The sequence below is a fragment of the Palaemon carinicauda genome, chromosome 3 (assembly GCF_036898095.1).
Source record: "Palaemon carinicauda isolate YSFRI2023 chromosome 3, ASM3689809v2, whole genome shotgun sequence".
Lineage (NCBI taxonomy): Eukaryota > Metazoa > Arthropoda > Malacostraca > Decapoda > Palaemonidae > Palaemon > Palaemon carinicauda.
Window position 1 is genome coordinate 201,051,873 of NC_090727.1, and position 14,907 is coordinate 201,066,779.

The 14,907-nt window shown below is 36.7% G+C and overlaps 1 protein-coding gene across 2 annotated transcripts in view; it reads right to left on the reverse strand.

Moving 5' to 3' along the window:
* Positions 1-14,907, reverse strand: part of LOC137638844 (uncharacterized) — a 123,518-nt gene that overhangs the window by 20,265 nt on the left and 88,346 nt on the right. Inside the window, exons 19-20 of one of the 2 annotated variants that reach the window (XM_068371253.1) lie at positions 2,121-2,379; positions 1,464-1,608 (exon numbers count right to left, since the gene is read on the reverse strand). In XM_068371253.1, the coding sequence (XP_068227354.1) occupies positions 1,464-1,608; positions 2,121-2,379 (404 nt within the window). The remainder of the gene's footprint in view (positions 1-1,463; positions 1,609-2,120; positions 2,380-14,907) is intronic. The other variant, XR_011044197.1, reaches the window with a different exon arrangement.

Below are 14,907 nucleotides of genomic sequence, written 5' to 3' on the forward strand. Positions count from 1 at the left end.
TATAAATAAAGTGATTGATGAAACCCATAGACTATAGTAAAAAGTCGGAAAAACTGGTCAACATGGAGGAGCCGATACACCATGTAAGGCTAAATACCCTCCAGGATAGCCACTTCAACTGAAGGGAGGACAGTAAGGATGGTTTTGAGAAGAAAAAGAATCAGATAAGGAAAAGACAACCTCTTGATAAACCACCAGGCATCCATGGCCCTTCTATTAAGCCTGCCCAACACACCATTTAAAAAAAAAAAAACAAGAGGAAGAAATAAAAATAAGATAGAATAATGTGCCCGAGTGTACCCTCAAGCAAGAGAACTGTAACCCAAGACAGTGGAAGACCATGGTACAGAGGCTATGGCACTACCCATGACTAGAGAACAAAGGTTTAATTTTGGAGTGTCCTTCTCCTAGAAGAGCTTCTTACCATAGCTAAAGAGTCTCTTCTAACCTTACCAAGAGGAAAGTACACTTAATAATTGCAGTACAGTAATTAACACTTGGGTGAAGAAGTGTTTAGTAATCTCATTGTTGTCAGGTGTATGAGGAAAGACGAGAATCTGTAAAGAATAGGCCAGACTATTCTGTGTATGTGTAGGCAAAGAAAAAATAAGCTGTAACCAGAGAGAGGGATCCAATGCATTCTGGGATCCAATGCATTACTGTCTGGCCAGTCAAAGGATCCAATAACACTTTACTGGTAGTATCTCAACAGGCGGCTGGTGCCCTGGCCAACCTACTACCTACTACTCTTGAGAGCATGAAGAGGGTAGAACAACAGTCTCTACAATGTAAAGGGGTGAGCCAGGAGTTATCAGTTTGAAAAGTAGCAAAGCAGTCCCTCGACGACCTGAAGAGTAGAGCACTGACATCTAAGGGCCCTGCAACACTGGGGTCATGGAAGTTACAGTGAAGAGGTTTCCTCAGAAATTTGAAACTTAGCCTATCTTAGTGGATGGCCACACAGGACAAATGGTTATAGACTTGGGCAACAAAGAGACACATGGCCACACCAAAAATGCCATCCTCCAACGCATCACACTCGTTTGTCAAAGCTTTTTTAATCCTGTAAGTATATACAATGCACTGGCACAGCCCATTGTATTTGTCTTTTCTTCATTGTCGAAAATGTAAAGTCATACCTATTACATTTTTTTACATATCATTGAGAAGAGAAAACTCACCATTCTACGTATAGAAAGTATTAGAAAAAAAAAAACAAACATTAACAGTGGAGCTAAATTCAGTCAACTAGATATCTTTTGTCAATTGTGTTTTCCAAATTTAATTTCTATAGTCTATCTTCGTTTTCTTAACCTTACCCTTTTTGGCATAACGGGGTTAATGTTTTTATTGTAAAATGAAAGGTTATAATGCAATTGCAATAAAAATTTAGGAGATTCTAACAATTACTGAAGATTCAATATATCTGATTAAACAGGAAAACTAAGGAAAATGGGTCTTACCTAATTCGAACCCTGAGGAACAGCTGGAGGCCTGACCGTGGAATGTGCAGCCCTTGAACACGTCCAGCCACTCCCTTGACATTCATGAACACATCCACTCTATGGCCGTGTCCACTCTCTGCAGTTAATTTCGTAGACGACGTAGCTGGTAAAACATTGCAATGGGTTAAGAATAGTAGATTTATCAACCAATTGGTATATACTGCACAGATATGAAATTCTACATAAGATTTAGGACAATTTAAAATTGGTTATCAGAAGCATTATAATATTTTGCATTTAAAAGGCACTTTATTTTATGTTGGTAATAGAGCATCAAACATACTTGTGTCATTTTGTTAGTCTAAAGATGCCAAATAAACAAGCATTTACTCCACAGGAACACATTTTTTCATCACCCAGCGGTCACGCTGAATATAGCAAGCATTAGCAATACTCTTTGAATGGCAATACTGACTGACAAAGGGCAATGAACATGTTCGTCCTCTCTAGTCTATGTATAGATAATAAATAAAATAAGGAAAAGAAGTAGCGTCTGGAAAAAAATAATTAAAGATAGGAACATTGAATAAAAAGACTTGACAAAGCTTACCATACATCGAAAGGGGGAAGAAAGAAACTTATTATACAGGAGAAACCATGAAAGATCACTCTTACATCTGTTATTGTTGCATGGCAGAAGGAGCAAGTTGGGTTGTGACTTGGCATGGCTGAGGGTGGCATCGAGGAGCTCGCTGGCATCTCCTTCACCCCCACCAACTCCCAACCTCATGCCCGTGCTAATGCCAGCTAAGGTCAGCTCTACGTGAGGTTCAGGGCTTTCGCACGACTGGACTTCGGGGGAGAGGGTAGGGGCGTCTCGAACACTGGCCTCGGAACGGAAACGTCGCAGGGGATGGGCAAAACCACGTCGCATCTGGGGATGTTGAAGGTTTGTTGCCAATCGGGGTGAGGAAAGGGCGAAGAGGTGGCAGCAGCAGCAGCAGGAGGAGGAGGATGTGGAGGAGGAGGAAAAGTTAAAAGGGAAGAAGATAAAACACACTGATGGTTCCCATTTCATGTCAATGTCATATAACAGGCACATGCAAACTGTAAAAGAAAATAAGGCTCTCCTTGACAAGTATTCTTCAAACCCTATCCATAATAGTAGTGCTTTGGATGCTAAAGCTCTTAATGTCTGTCCAACGAAAAATCGCCAAACATCCTATGATTAAGGTTAGGAAGCATTAATACTTTTATTTGATCATTGGGTCTTAGTAAACTATCATTTGGCTAATCTAAAATGTAATTAGTGTACTGAGGAAAGCAAAGAACTTGGGATAAAAACTGCTGAGTAGACATAAAACCAACTGTTACAACGCCTAACTAGTATAACATGAAAGCTAATCACAAAAATTGGTATAGTAAGAGAATGGTTGTTTAATCTGGAAATCATATGGGAAATAAAGTACAATGATATTCATATCTTAAGCAATATCTACTTATAATCCTTATTAGTTAGATAGTTTTAAGTATCTCAAATCGACAGACTCGTATGCAAGCCAGCTGTAACAACACCTGCACAAAAAGAAAGAAAAAAAAAAAGCCGAGCAAAAAGCAAAACTTGTTCATCATTGAATATAACAAGATTCTCGGTAATATAAAAATTCCAGTTGATTCTGAATGCTGATATTAATCTATTTCCTGGTAATAGTTCACTTATTCCTAACATATATTGTTGTTGTTCAGAAATATAGTTTCTTTCATGATATATTTTCTAATTAATCTGACAAAATAATCCCCCTTTCTAGAAATAAATATACACTAATATTAACGACTAATATTGATGTTTTAGAGCAAAGATTAATCTACGATACCATAAAAATACATAAAACTAACTTTCAGGCTTCGAGCACCATTTGCAAATTGCTGAAGGCCAAGCTAAAACGTGCCAGCTACATTCAGTCCTATTTCAACGCCACATTTGTTTTAATTTGTTTTAGATTTCAAGTAATTCGAAATGAAGACAAAAATTTTAAACTTTTTAGCCACACCAAAACTTTCGATTCTACATTCAACCCCAAAAATCGCATCTTTTCGGTTGGAATCTGAAGCTTTGGAAGACACCTTACTCGTTATCAGAAACCACGTAGCTGGGTCAGGACCTCGAGGTTGAATAATAAGGCTGGCTTAATTCAAACACGACAATCAAGACAATTTACACAATTGACATCTGATCGGAAATATGGTAATATAGGTCAAATGGGATATAGATAGATTCTGTTTAGGTCCCAAGTTCAGGCAATGAAGCCAAATATAGACCTCACAAGAGTGGAGGAAAAACACATGACATTTCCTGAATGAAATCAGAGATGAAATACTCCACAGTTGAACATAATATAATGAGAAAGTTTTTTGGGAGTGAACAAAAAAAATACTATAATTAAACAATAGTCTGGTGCATATCTTACATCTTGATAAAAAAAAAACAATAATCTACTTCCAAAACTAGAGTTCTAGAAAGCGTTCTACAATCTGTGCTGTTCCTGCAATATCTAAAATAGAATAAAGTTACAGTAGCAGAAAGGAACATACTTATCCGATTGTGAATTATGAGGCTGTCCATCATATCTATAATCTTGGTTCTACAGACCCCATTCATACTATACACATTAGAGGTTCTAGATCATGTCTAAATTTGCTATCCGTATCACACATAAAAACTAACTATACAGTGATGTGCTTAAACTACAAGGGAACCTATAAGGTATAGAACAAATTAACAAAAGCACGTGAGAATTAATAAATATCTACCTCACATCAACGAACCCATGATTCGCGTGAGAGTCAAGCGAGTTTACAAATTTTTCACACTTGAGTCAAATACCAATTTGGAACTCAATTAAAGGACTTGCTCAGTACCGGAGGAGGTACAAGGACATCACGCATAAATAGATTTTTATACCATGGAAATTTACCTACCAGGGACTACATAAATCAGTTCATCCTGAATACCCAGTCTGAGGAAAAATTTACTTTATTATTAGGAACTCTTTTTACTTGGAATTATTGTTGAGGCGAAAAATGGGTTGCTCTTGGATATCGCTGCGTAATGTGTTGAACACTAGAAGTTCCTGCACATTATTATTATCATTACTACTACAATAATTATTATTATAAGTCAAACACCTTCTGAAATGTAATTGCTAGCCTTAAGGTCCTTCGCATTACACAGTTGATTAACAACTAAATTGTATCCCAGTAAAGAAAAGTTAACAATAACACAAACTAATAAAGTTAAATAACAGAATTAACAATAAAAACTTGTGACTCATTTGGCTGATCCGCGAATCATGTTTGATGATGGTGCGAGGTAGAAATTTATATCTTTTGGAAAGAATCTTATATGGTAACAATATTATGAAATAATCTTCATATTAATAAATAATTCTTTGAGAGAGAGAGAGAGAGAGAGAGAGAGAGAGAGAGAGAGAGAGAGAGAGAGAGAGAGAGAGAGAGAGAGAGAGAGAGAGATTACACAAAGTCAGAAAATAAACAGAAAATAAATGTCAACTCATAAAATGCAAATTTCTAATTTTAATTATACTTATAGTTAAAACTATGATAACTTACAAAACAAGTATTTTCACAAAGTTAAAAAAAATATGATATTAAATGAAAAATCCATGTCAAACAAAATACAATTGTACTAACTGCAACGTTCGAACAAAAGAAACTAACAAAATCTTAATGATAACAGTCACGAATAACGATGAATTTTAAGATGTCCAGGGGGATACTGCCATCAGTACACCTCACAATGGATAGTAGACATTCATGGAAGGGTCTTAGATACGTCCCTTCATCCCCTAGTTGCACTCACTTTTCATCCTTTTACTATACCTTCGTTCCGCTTCATTTTTTTCATCTTACTCTCCAACTTCTCTAACTTTTATTCCCTCAAGCTGTACAAGGACACTGAAAGGTCTTTAGTACCCCACCACCAATGCGTATGGCCCAAATTTATCAATATAAATTATCGCATAAATAACATGATGAAAATTGTAATAAAATCTTTTCTTGCAAAAAAAAAAAAAAAAAAAAAAAAAATATCAAAATATAATATTATGAGATTCAATTACACATATCAGACAGCAGATATGTTTCACACAGACCATATATTTGAAAATGCTGATTTGTACAACACAAAAAGACACTTTCGGACTAGAAAAATCCATTTATTTCACATTGCCTTAAATTAAAACATATAATTACGTATACCACATATTTGATAATGTAAAAGAGGACGGCATCTTTCTTTTGAGAGAGAGAGAGAGAGAGAGAGAGAGAGAGAGAGAGAGAGAGAGAGAGAGAGAGAGAGAGAGAGAGAGAGAGAGAGAGAGAGACCTTAGTTTCAAAATACGAGAAAACAACCTTCCAAACGATACATTATTTTTAAATACAAAGCTACTTCTAAATAGAAGTGAAGGGTAAAAATACACAAGGTTTAAAATCTTGTACAGATATTTGTACTTAAGGGTCACACTGATGGAAATATGATTTTACAGTGTCAACATTTGAAGGTATGGCACTCAGACCTTCGTTATCAAAGAGAAGACATTCACGAAAGTGAAGCAAATACAAATAGATACGTTTTAGAACAAGAGGAAGAGGGAAGTACGTACTCACAAGTGACACTGGATATGTAAAAGATTTAAGATGATAGATTTAAGTTTGATCCCCTTATCATGTTCTATTGCATGCACAATGGGCACTGCTGCTAACGTTATCGTGGTGCAACGGAGTGGCAAACGAAGAGGGCCAGCAGTTTTCAGATTGCTAGCATATATAAGGTCCAGTAAATGATTACTCGATTGGTGAAGTTACTTCACGAATGAAAACGAAACTAATGAATCATCCTTGTTACCTAGGATTCACCTTACACTAAACTAGTGGATTATTAAAAAAAGAAGAAAAAATATTTTAGGGGTATATGAACAACATCCGCACATCATTGTATGATGTCTGTTAGGTGTGTATTTAAACTGGTCCGCCACTTCAAAACTTTAAATGTCACTGAAAATTCGATGATTAATGATTATGAGCTTCGTAGCCTATAGCTACAATTCTTTTCCCCTTAGTAGCCTTTCTTGTTAGTAAGCCTTCTGGACAATCGTAAGAAAACGAACGAAGTCTCCTGGGATGTATCCTTCGCATTACAAGGTTGGTTTACAACTAATTCTTCATTAAATTCTTAAACAAATTTTAGACTGGATTTATTAAGTTTTGCCACATAGCCTGGAGATAGGAGGTCATTCAGCGCCTAGGTGCAACTGAAGAGAAAAGTTCATAGTTGCCATATGACATTAAATTCACGAGGTTCGATAGCAAGATGGGAAAAAAAAAAAAAAAACAGGGACGGATGTAAAGTCGTTGGTTACAAATTGGGTGCAGCTCCAGCTCTAATGCCTACAGTGCACCGCATACACCTCCCTACAGAAAATTCAACCAAGAAGGAATGGATTCTTCAGAAAATCGGCTTAAATCGCATCCCTACCTCGGAATAGATCTCGGGACATCCATTGAAAAGACAGTGCTGTTATCACTCGACCAAGTAGATTTTAGATCGACATTGAGGTGTCACTCTGTCTGTTTGCCCAATGATTCAATTCTCTAATTCTGTACGTCTTGCAGCCACAACATTAAGCTTCATAGAATCTATTGCAAGTTGCTTAGCAATAGTCAGCAAAGCTTCCAGCCTCTCATTTGCCGCAAGTAAACCGATCGAGAAAACGGGATTGTAGCTTAACTTACGTGTTGACGTTCAGATGTCTTTTTTAGACGTACAACCACAAGTACTGTGTAGTCTCGACACTACGGAGCCGTATTGATTGGGTCTCGTTAAATTTGATGAGTCCGGAGGGCCAAAGAAGGGCTCGTCACTAATTAACACTACCAAAGTGCTCGGAAAAACTAACAAATATTTTGTTCTTTGGAAGTTTGTTCAGCCTGGATAGGAGGATTCATATGAATGCATCCTCTTTTTAATGATAAAAAGTAATAAATTGAGACACCCTTCTCATCTTCCTTGTTCTGTCCGATTTCTGAAACTTGGCTTCGTCATAGGCGACGTTTAATTTATCAATTCGCATATGTTGCCTTTTCTAAATTAGAAAAGAATAAGTAGTCTATAATTAAAACTTTATAATTGCATTCAAATGATTGGTTCGAGGCTTATGTCTGTTTACCTTTATTAACCCAGGATCAACATGGAAGACTCTCAAGGTACACTAAAATGAATCTATAATAAAGTTGAAACTTTCAGTCCTCTAATGATCATAAGCGTCATATCAATGGCGATGATGATAAACGCGAAATGAATAAAATATTAAAATTCGGTGTAAAATCCACAGCACCGGTACAAAAGGACAGCTCTCAAAGTGTTAGCAGAAAAATGGTTATCTCGTATGACGCAGTACCATTCAAACTTACAAAGCCATTTCATTCCAGTCAAAATCCTGTTACTGATGTTTGTCCGGAAAAAAAAAATATTAGAAGCATTGATCCTTTCAGTGGGAAACATGTTCAAAGGGCGTTCTTTATAACTTTAATTTCTGCTGCAACATTTCAACCGATTCTTTTTATATGGAATCATACATGCATGACATCTGATCTAATTAAACGAATTTGACACTCTTATAAATTGATATGTTTTTATTCATAGCAACGTCAAAATGTTTCATTGTTCAATTTATAAAACATTACGGCTTACGTAATTTTCCCTCTACGGTTTTCGCTTTGATACGCAAGAATACTTTATTATCTTCTTTAAAAATAATAAATACATATCCTTCAAAAGCCGTTACATATTCAGCAAAGCCTAAAGTTGACAATTTTCTTCCAAATTAAACTAACGCTAAATGAACAGTTATAAAAAGTACAATTTCCATAATTTTCTTTTCTCATGTTACCGTCTTTTATCAATAGACAGAAAACAATTTTAACTGTTTTCTAATGTCCAAAGTGTTAATTTCTGCGAAAATATATCTATATAAAAAGACTCATATTTATCAACATTTTTTGTAATCTTAACTGTTATTGGGATTAAAAAAATTCAAGCAATTAATTTTTTCTGAAACAAAAATATCTTATTTTTTTTTAAATTCTAAAATTCCCTTAATTGTTGTGATCAACAAAATTAACACTTAATGATACAGACACTTCTTCCATCAAACTCTTCCTTTCTTCTACAGAGTCCAATATTACCTCGTTCCCCATAAGCTGACAGACTCCTTTATACAAAATCAGATGCTCTTTTCTTTCAACACAATCTGATACTCTCTCTTTTCAACAAAATCCCTCATATTCTCCAATAGACACAATCCGACATTCTCCCCTTTATACACAAAACTGCACTTTCTCATTTCTAAACAACCCGCTAATCTCTCTAAACCCCCGATACTCTCTCCTTTCTACACAACCCAGCACTCTCTCATTTCTAAACAATGCAATGCTCTCTCATTTCTAAACAACCCGATAATCTCTATTTTTTTCTAAATAACCCAATACTATCGCCTTTCTAAACACCCGGTACTCTTTCATTTCTACACAACCCAATACTTTCTCATTTATAAACACCCAACACACTCATTTTTACATTATCTCATTTATAAGCACTCAAAACTCTCACTCTTATTTATGAACACCCAACACTCTCTCATTTCTAAACTCCAACACTCATTTATAACCAACTCAATATTCCCTCATTTCTAAACAACTCAATAACCTATCTTTTAAAAAAATCCGATACTCTCGCCTTTCTACAAAACCCAACACGGTCATTTCTAAACAACACAACAATAATTTCTAAACAACCCAATACTCTTTCATTTCTAAACAACCCGATAATTTCTCTTATCTAAATAACAAATACCACCGCTTTTCTAATCACCCGACACTCTCTCCTTTCTACACAGCCCAAGTCTTTCATTTCTAAACATCCCGATAATCTCTCTTTTCTGAAGAAAAAAAACTTAATACTATTGCCTTTTTAAACACCCGATACTATCGCATTTCCTAACACCCAATACACTCTCCTTTCTACACAACCCAACACTATCTCATTTCCAAAAACTGGTAATCCCTCTTTTCTAAATGACCCTATACTATCGCCTTTATAAACACCTGATACTCTCTCCTTTCTACACAGCACAAAAATCTCTCATTTCTAAATACCTGATACTATCTGCATTCTAAACAACCCAACTCTCTTTAATACACAACCCAATATTCTCTCCTTTCTACACAACCCATTACTATCTCCACAACCAAATATTCTCTCCTTTCTACACAACCCATTACCATCTCCTCTAGAAAATCCCACTCATCCTACTTTATACACAATCTAATATTCTCCTCTTTATGATTAAAATGGCACTCTCTCCTCTATAAACACCCCTATATTCTCTCTTTTCAAAGCAACCCAATGCTCTCTCCAACCTAAACAACCCAATACTCTTTTCTTTCTAAACAACCCTACAACCTCTCCTTTCCTAACAACGCAATACTCTTTCTAAACATCCTGACACACACTCCTGTCTATAAACCAAATACCCTCTCCTTTCTACACAACCGAGAACTCTCTCCTTTCTACATAACCCAACACCCTCCTTTCTACAGAACACAACACTCTCCTTTCTGAACAAACCAATACCCTCTCATTTCTACACAAGGTAACAATCTCTCATTTCTACACAAGCCAACAATCTCTCATTTTTATGCAATCCATCACTCTCTTTTTTATGCAACCCATCACACTCTCCGTTTTACACAACCCAACACTTTCTTTTCTACATAAACTAACACCCTCTCCTTCCTAAACAACCGATTAATCTCTCATTCCTAAGCAACTGATGCTCTCTCCTTTCCAAAGAACAAAACACTTTCTTATTCTTACATAACAGAACACACTCCTTTCTACACGCCTCAACACACTACCCTTGCTACATAATCAGACACTCTCTCATTTCTAGCAACCAGATACTCCCTCTTTTCTAAACAAGCAAATGCTATCTCATTTTTACAAATCTCAATACCTTCTCCTTTCTACATAACTCAACACCCTCTCCTTCCTAAACAACCGATTAATCTCTCATTCCTAAGCAACTGATGCTCTCTCCTTTCCAAAGAACAAAACACTTTCTTATTCTTACATAACAGAACACACTCCTTTCTACACGCCTCAACACACTACCCTTGCTACATAATCAGACACTCTCTCATTTCTAGCAACCAGATACTCCCTCTTTTCTAAACAAGCAAATGCTATCTCATTTTTACAAATCTCAATACCTTCTCCTTTCTACATAACTCAACACCCTCTCCTTCCTAAACAACCGATTAATCTCTCATTCCTAAGCAACTGATGCTCTCTCCTTTCCAAAGAACAAAACACTTTCTTATTCTTACATAACAGAACACACTCCTTTCTACACGCCTCAACACACTACCCTTGCTACATAATCAGACACTCTCTCATTTCTAGCAACCAGATACTCCCTCTTTTCTAAACAAGCAAATGCTATCTCATTTTTACAAATCTCAATACCTTCTCCTTTCTACATAACTCAACACCCTCTCCTTCCTAAACAACCGATTAATCTCTCATTCCTAAGCAACTGATGCTCTCTCCTTTCCAAAGAACAAAACACTTTCTTATTCTTACATAACAGAACACTCTCCTTTCTACACGCCTCAACACACTACCCTTGCTACATAATCAGACACTCTCTCATTTCTAGCAACCAGATACTCCCTCTTTTCTAAACAAGCAAATGCTATCTCATTTCTACAAATCTCAATACCTTCTCCTTTCTGAACAACCCAGCACTCTCCTTTCTACACAACCCGACACTCTCCCTACTACACAGCCTAATACTCTCCTTTCTGCACAACCCAATACTCTCCTATCTAATCAACCGATTAATCTCTTATGTAAAAAACCTGATACTCTCTCTTTTCTACACAAACTTATACTGTCTCTTTTTTTACATATCTAAATACTCCCTCTTTTCTCACAGATCCCAAAACTCTCTCCTTTCTACAGAATCCCAGGCATTCTCCTTTATAGACTGCTGATATACCCTCCTTTATACAGTCTACTTTCTAAACAATGACTCTGTCCTTTTTTAAACAACCCAGCACTCTTCCTTTCTACACAAGCCAATAGCCTTATTTCCTACGAAAGTCAATACTCTTTCCTTTTTACATAAGCCAATATTCTTTCCTGACTACACAAGCCAAATGTTTTACCTCCTTACCCAAGCCGAATCTCTTTCCCTCCTACATAAGATGAAACTCTTTCCTCCCTACACAAACCGAAACTCCCTCCTGCAAAAGCTGAAACTCTTTCCTTCTTACACAAGCCAATACATTTTCCTTCATTTCTAAAATAGATCATTACTTTTTCCTTCCCACAAATGCCACTACTCTTTCTTTCCAACACAAGCCAATAGTCTCCTTCCCTTCCTGAACAAGCCAATATTCTTTCCTTCCTACATATGCCGATACCCGTTCCTTACTACACAAGCCAATACACTTTCCTTTCTTCCTAAACAAGTTATTCCTCTTTCCTTTCCACAAATAATAACACTCTTTCTTTCCAACACAATCCAATACTTTTCCTCTCCTTCCTCCGCAAGCAAATACTCTTTCTTTCCTACAAAAGTCAATACTTTTTCCTTCCTACACAAACTAATACTCTTTCCTTCCTAAAGAGGCCAATACTCATTCCTTCCTCCAGATCCCAATACATTTCCTTCCTTGAGACGCAAATACTCTTTCATTCCTACACAAACCAATGCCCTTTCCTTCCTACATTAGCCAATACAATTTCCTTCCACACAAGTCAATATTATTTCCTTCCTACACATGCCAATACTCATTCTTTCCATTGCAAGCCATTACTCTCCTTTCCTTCCTACACATGCCAAAAATATAAAATTCTTACACAAGCCAATAAATTTTCCTTCCTGCACAAGCAAATACTCTTTCCTTACTACACAACCCAATACTCTTTCCTACCTACATAGGCCAATGCTCTCCTTTCTATCCTACTCAAGTCAATACTCTTTCTTTCCTACATAAGCCAATACTCTTTCCTTACTACAAAAGTCATAAATCTTTCCTTCCCACAGACGGAAAAATTCTTTCCTTCCTAATAAAGAAAAGACTCTAGTTTCCATTCTACTAAAATCAATACTCTTTCCTTCATACACAAGCCAGTACTCTCCTTTCCCTCCTACACAAGTTAAAACTCTTTCCTTCCTACACAGCACGATACTCCTTCTTTCCTATCTAAGCCAATATGCTTTCCTTCCTACAAAAACTAACACTCTTTCCTTCCTACTCAAAACAATACTATATCCTTCCGACACACGCATATAATCTTTTCTTCCTACATAAGCCAGTACTCTATTTTTACACAAGCCAATACTCTCCCTCCCCTCCTACACAAGTCAATACTCTTTCCTTCCTACATAGCCCAATACTTTTTCCTTCGTACACAGGCGAATAACCTTTCCTCTCTACACAAACCAATAATCTTTCCTTCCTACAGAAGCCAATATTCTTTCTTTCCTACACTACTCAATACTCTTTGCATCATACTCAAGCCAATATTATTTCTTCTTACACAGGCCAATACTCTTTCCTACCTACACAACCGCTTAATCTTTCCTTCCTACAAAAGCCAATATTCTTTTCTTTCTACACAATCCAATACTCTTTCTTTCCTACATAACCCACTAGTCTTTCCTTTCTAAACCACCCACCACTCTTTCCTTCCTACATAAGCCAATATTCTTTCCTTCCTACACAAACCAATACTCTTTCCTTCCATGAGAAGCCAATAATCTTTCCTTCCTACGCAACCCAATACTCTTTCCTTCCTACACAAGCCAATACTCTTTCCTTCCTACACAAGCCAATACTCTTTCCTTCCTACACAAGCCAATACTCCTTCCTTCCATCAGAAGCCAATAATCTTTCCTATGTACACAAGCCAATATTCTTTCTTTCCTACACAAGCCAATATTCTTTCTTTCCTACACAAGCCAATATTCGTTCCTTCCTACACAAGCCAATATTCTTTCCTTCCTACACAAGCCATTACTTTTTCCTTCCTACATAACTCAATACTCTTTCCTTCCTACACAACCCAATACTCTTTCCTTACTACACAAGCCAATACTCTTTCCTTCCTACATAACTCAATACTTTTTCCTTACTACACAAGCCATTACTTTTTCCTTCCTACATAACTCAATACTCTTTCCTTCCTACGCAACCCAATACTCTTTCCTTCCTACACAAGCCAATACTCTTTCCTTCCTACACAAGCCAATACTCTTTCCTTCCTTCACAACCCAATACTCTTTCCTTACTACACAAGCCATTACTTTTTCCTTCCTACATAACTCAATACTCTTTCCTTCCTACGCAACCCAATACTCTTTCCTTCCTACACAAGCCAATACTCTTTCCTTCCTACACAAGCCAATACTCTTTCCTTCCTACACAAGCCAATACTCCTTCCTTCCATCAGAAGCCAATAATCTTTCCTATGTACACAAGCCAATATTCTTTCTTTCCTACACAAGCCAATATTCTTTCTTTCCTACACAAGCCAATATTCTTTCCTTCCTACACAAGCCAATATTCGTTCCTTCCTACACAAGCCAATATTCTTTCCTTCCTACACAAGCCATTACTTTTTCCTTCCTACACAACCCAATACTCTTTCCTTACTACACAAGCCATTACTTTTTCCTTCCTACATAACTCAATACTCTTTCCTTCCTACGCAACCCAATACTCTTTCCTTCCTACACAAGCCAATACTCTTTCCTTCCTACACAAGCCAATACTCTTTCCTTCCTACACAAGCCAATACTCCTTCCTTCCATCAGAAGCCAATAATCTTTCCTATGTACACAAGCCAATATTCTTTCTTTCCTACACAAGCCAATATTCTTTCTTTCCTACACAAGCCAATATTCTTTCCTTCCTACACAAGCCAATATTCGTTCCTTCCTACACAAGCCAATATTCTTTCCTTCCTACACAAGCCATTACTTTTTCCTTCCTACACAACCCAATACTCTTTCCTTACTACACAAGCCAATATTATTTCCTTCCTACACAAGCCAATATTATTTCCTTCCTACACAAGCCCATACTCTTTACTGCCTACACAAGCCAACATTCTTTCCTTCCTACACAAGCCAAGACTCTTTCCTTCCTACATAAGTCAACATTCTTTCCTTTCTACACAAGCCAATACTCTTTCCTTCCTACATAACCCAATAATCTTTCCTTTTTAGATAAGCCAATACTCTTTCCTTCCTACAAAACCCTAGACTCTTTCCTTCCTACACAAGCCAACATTCTTTCCTTCCTACACAAG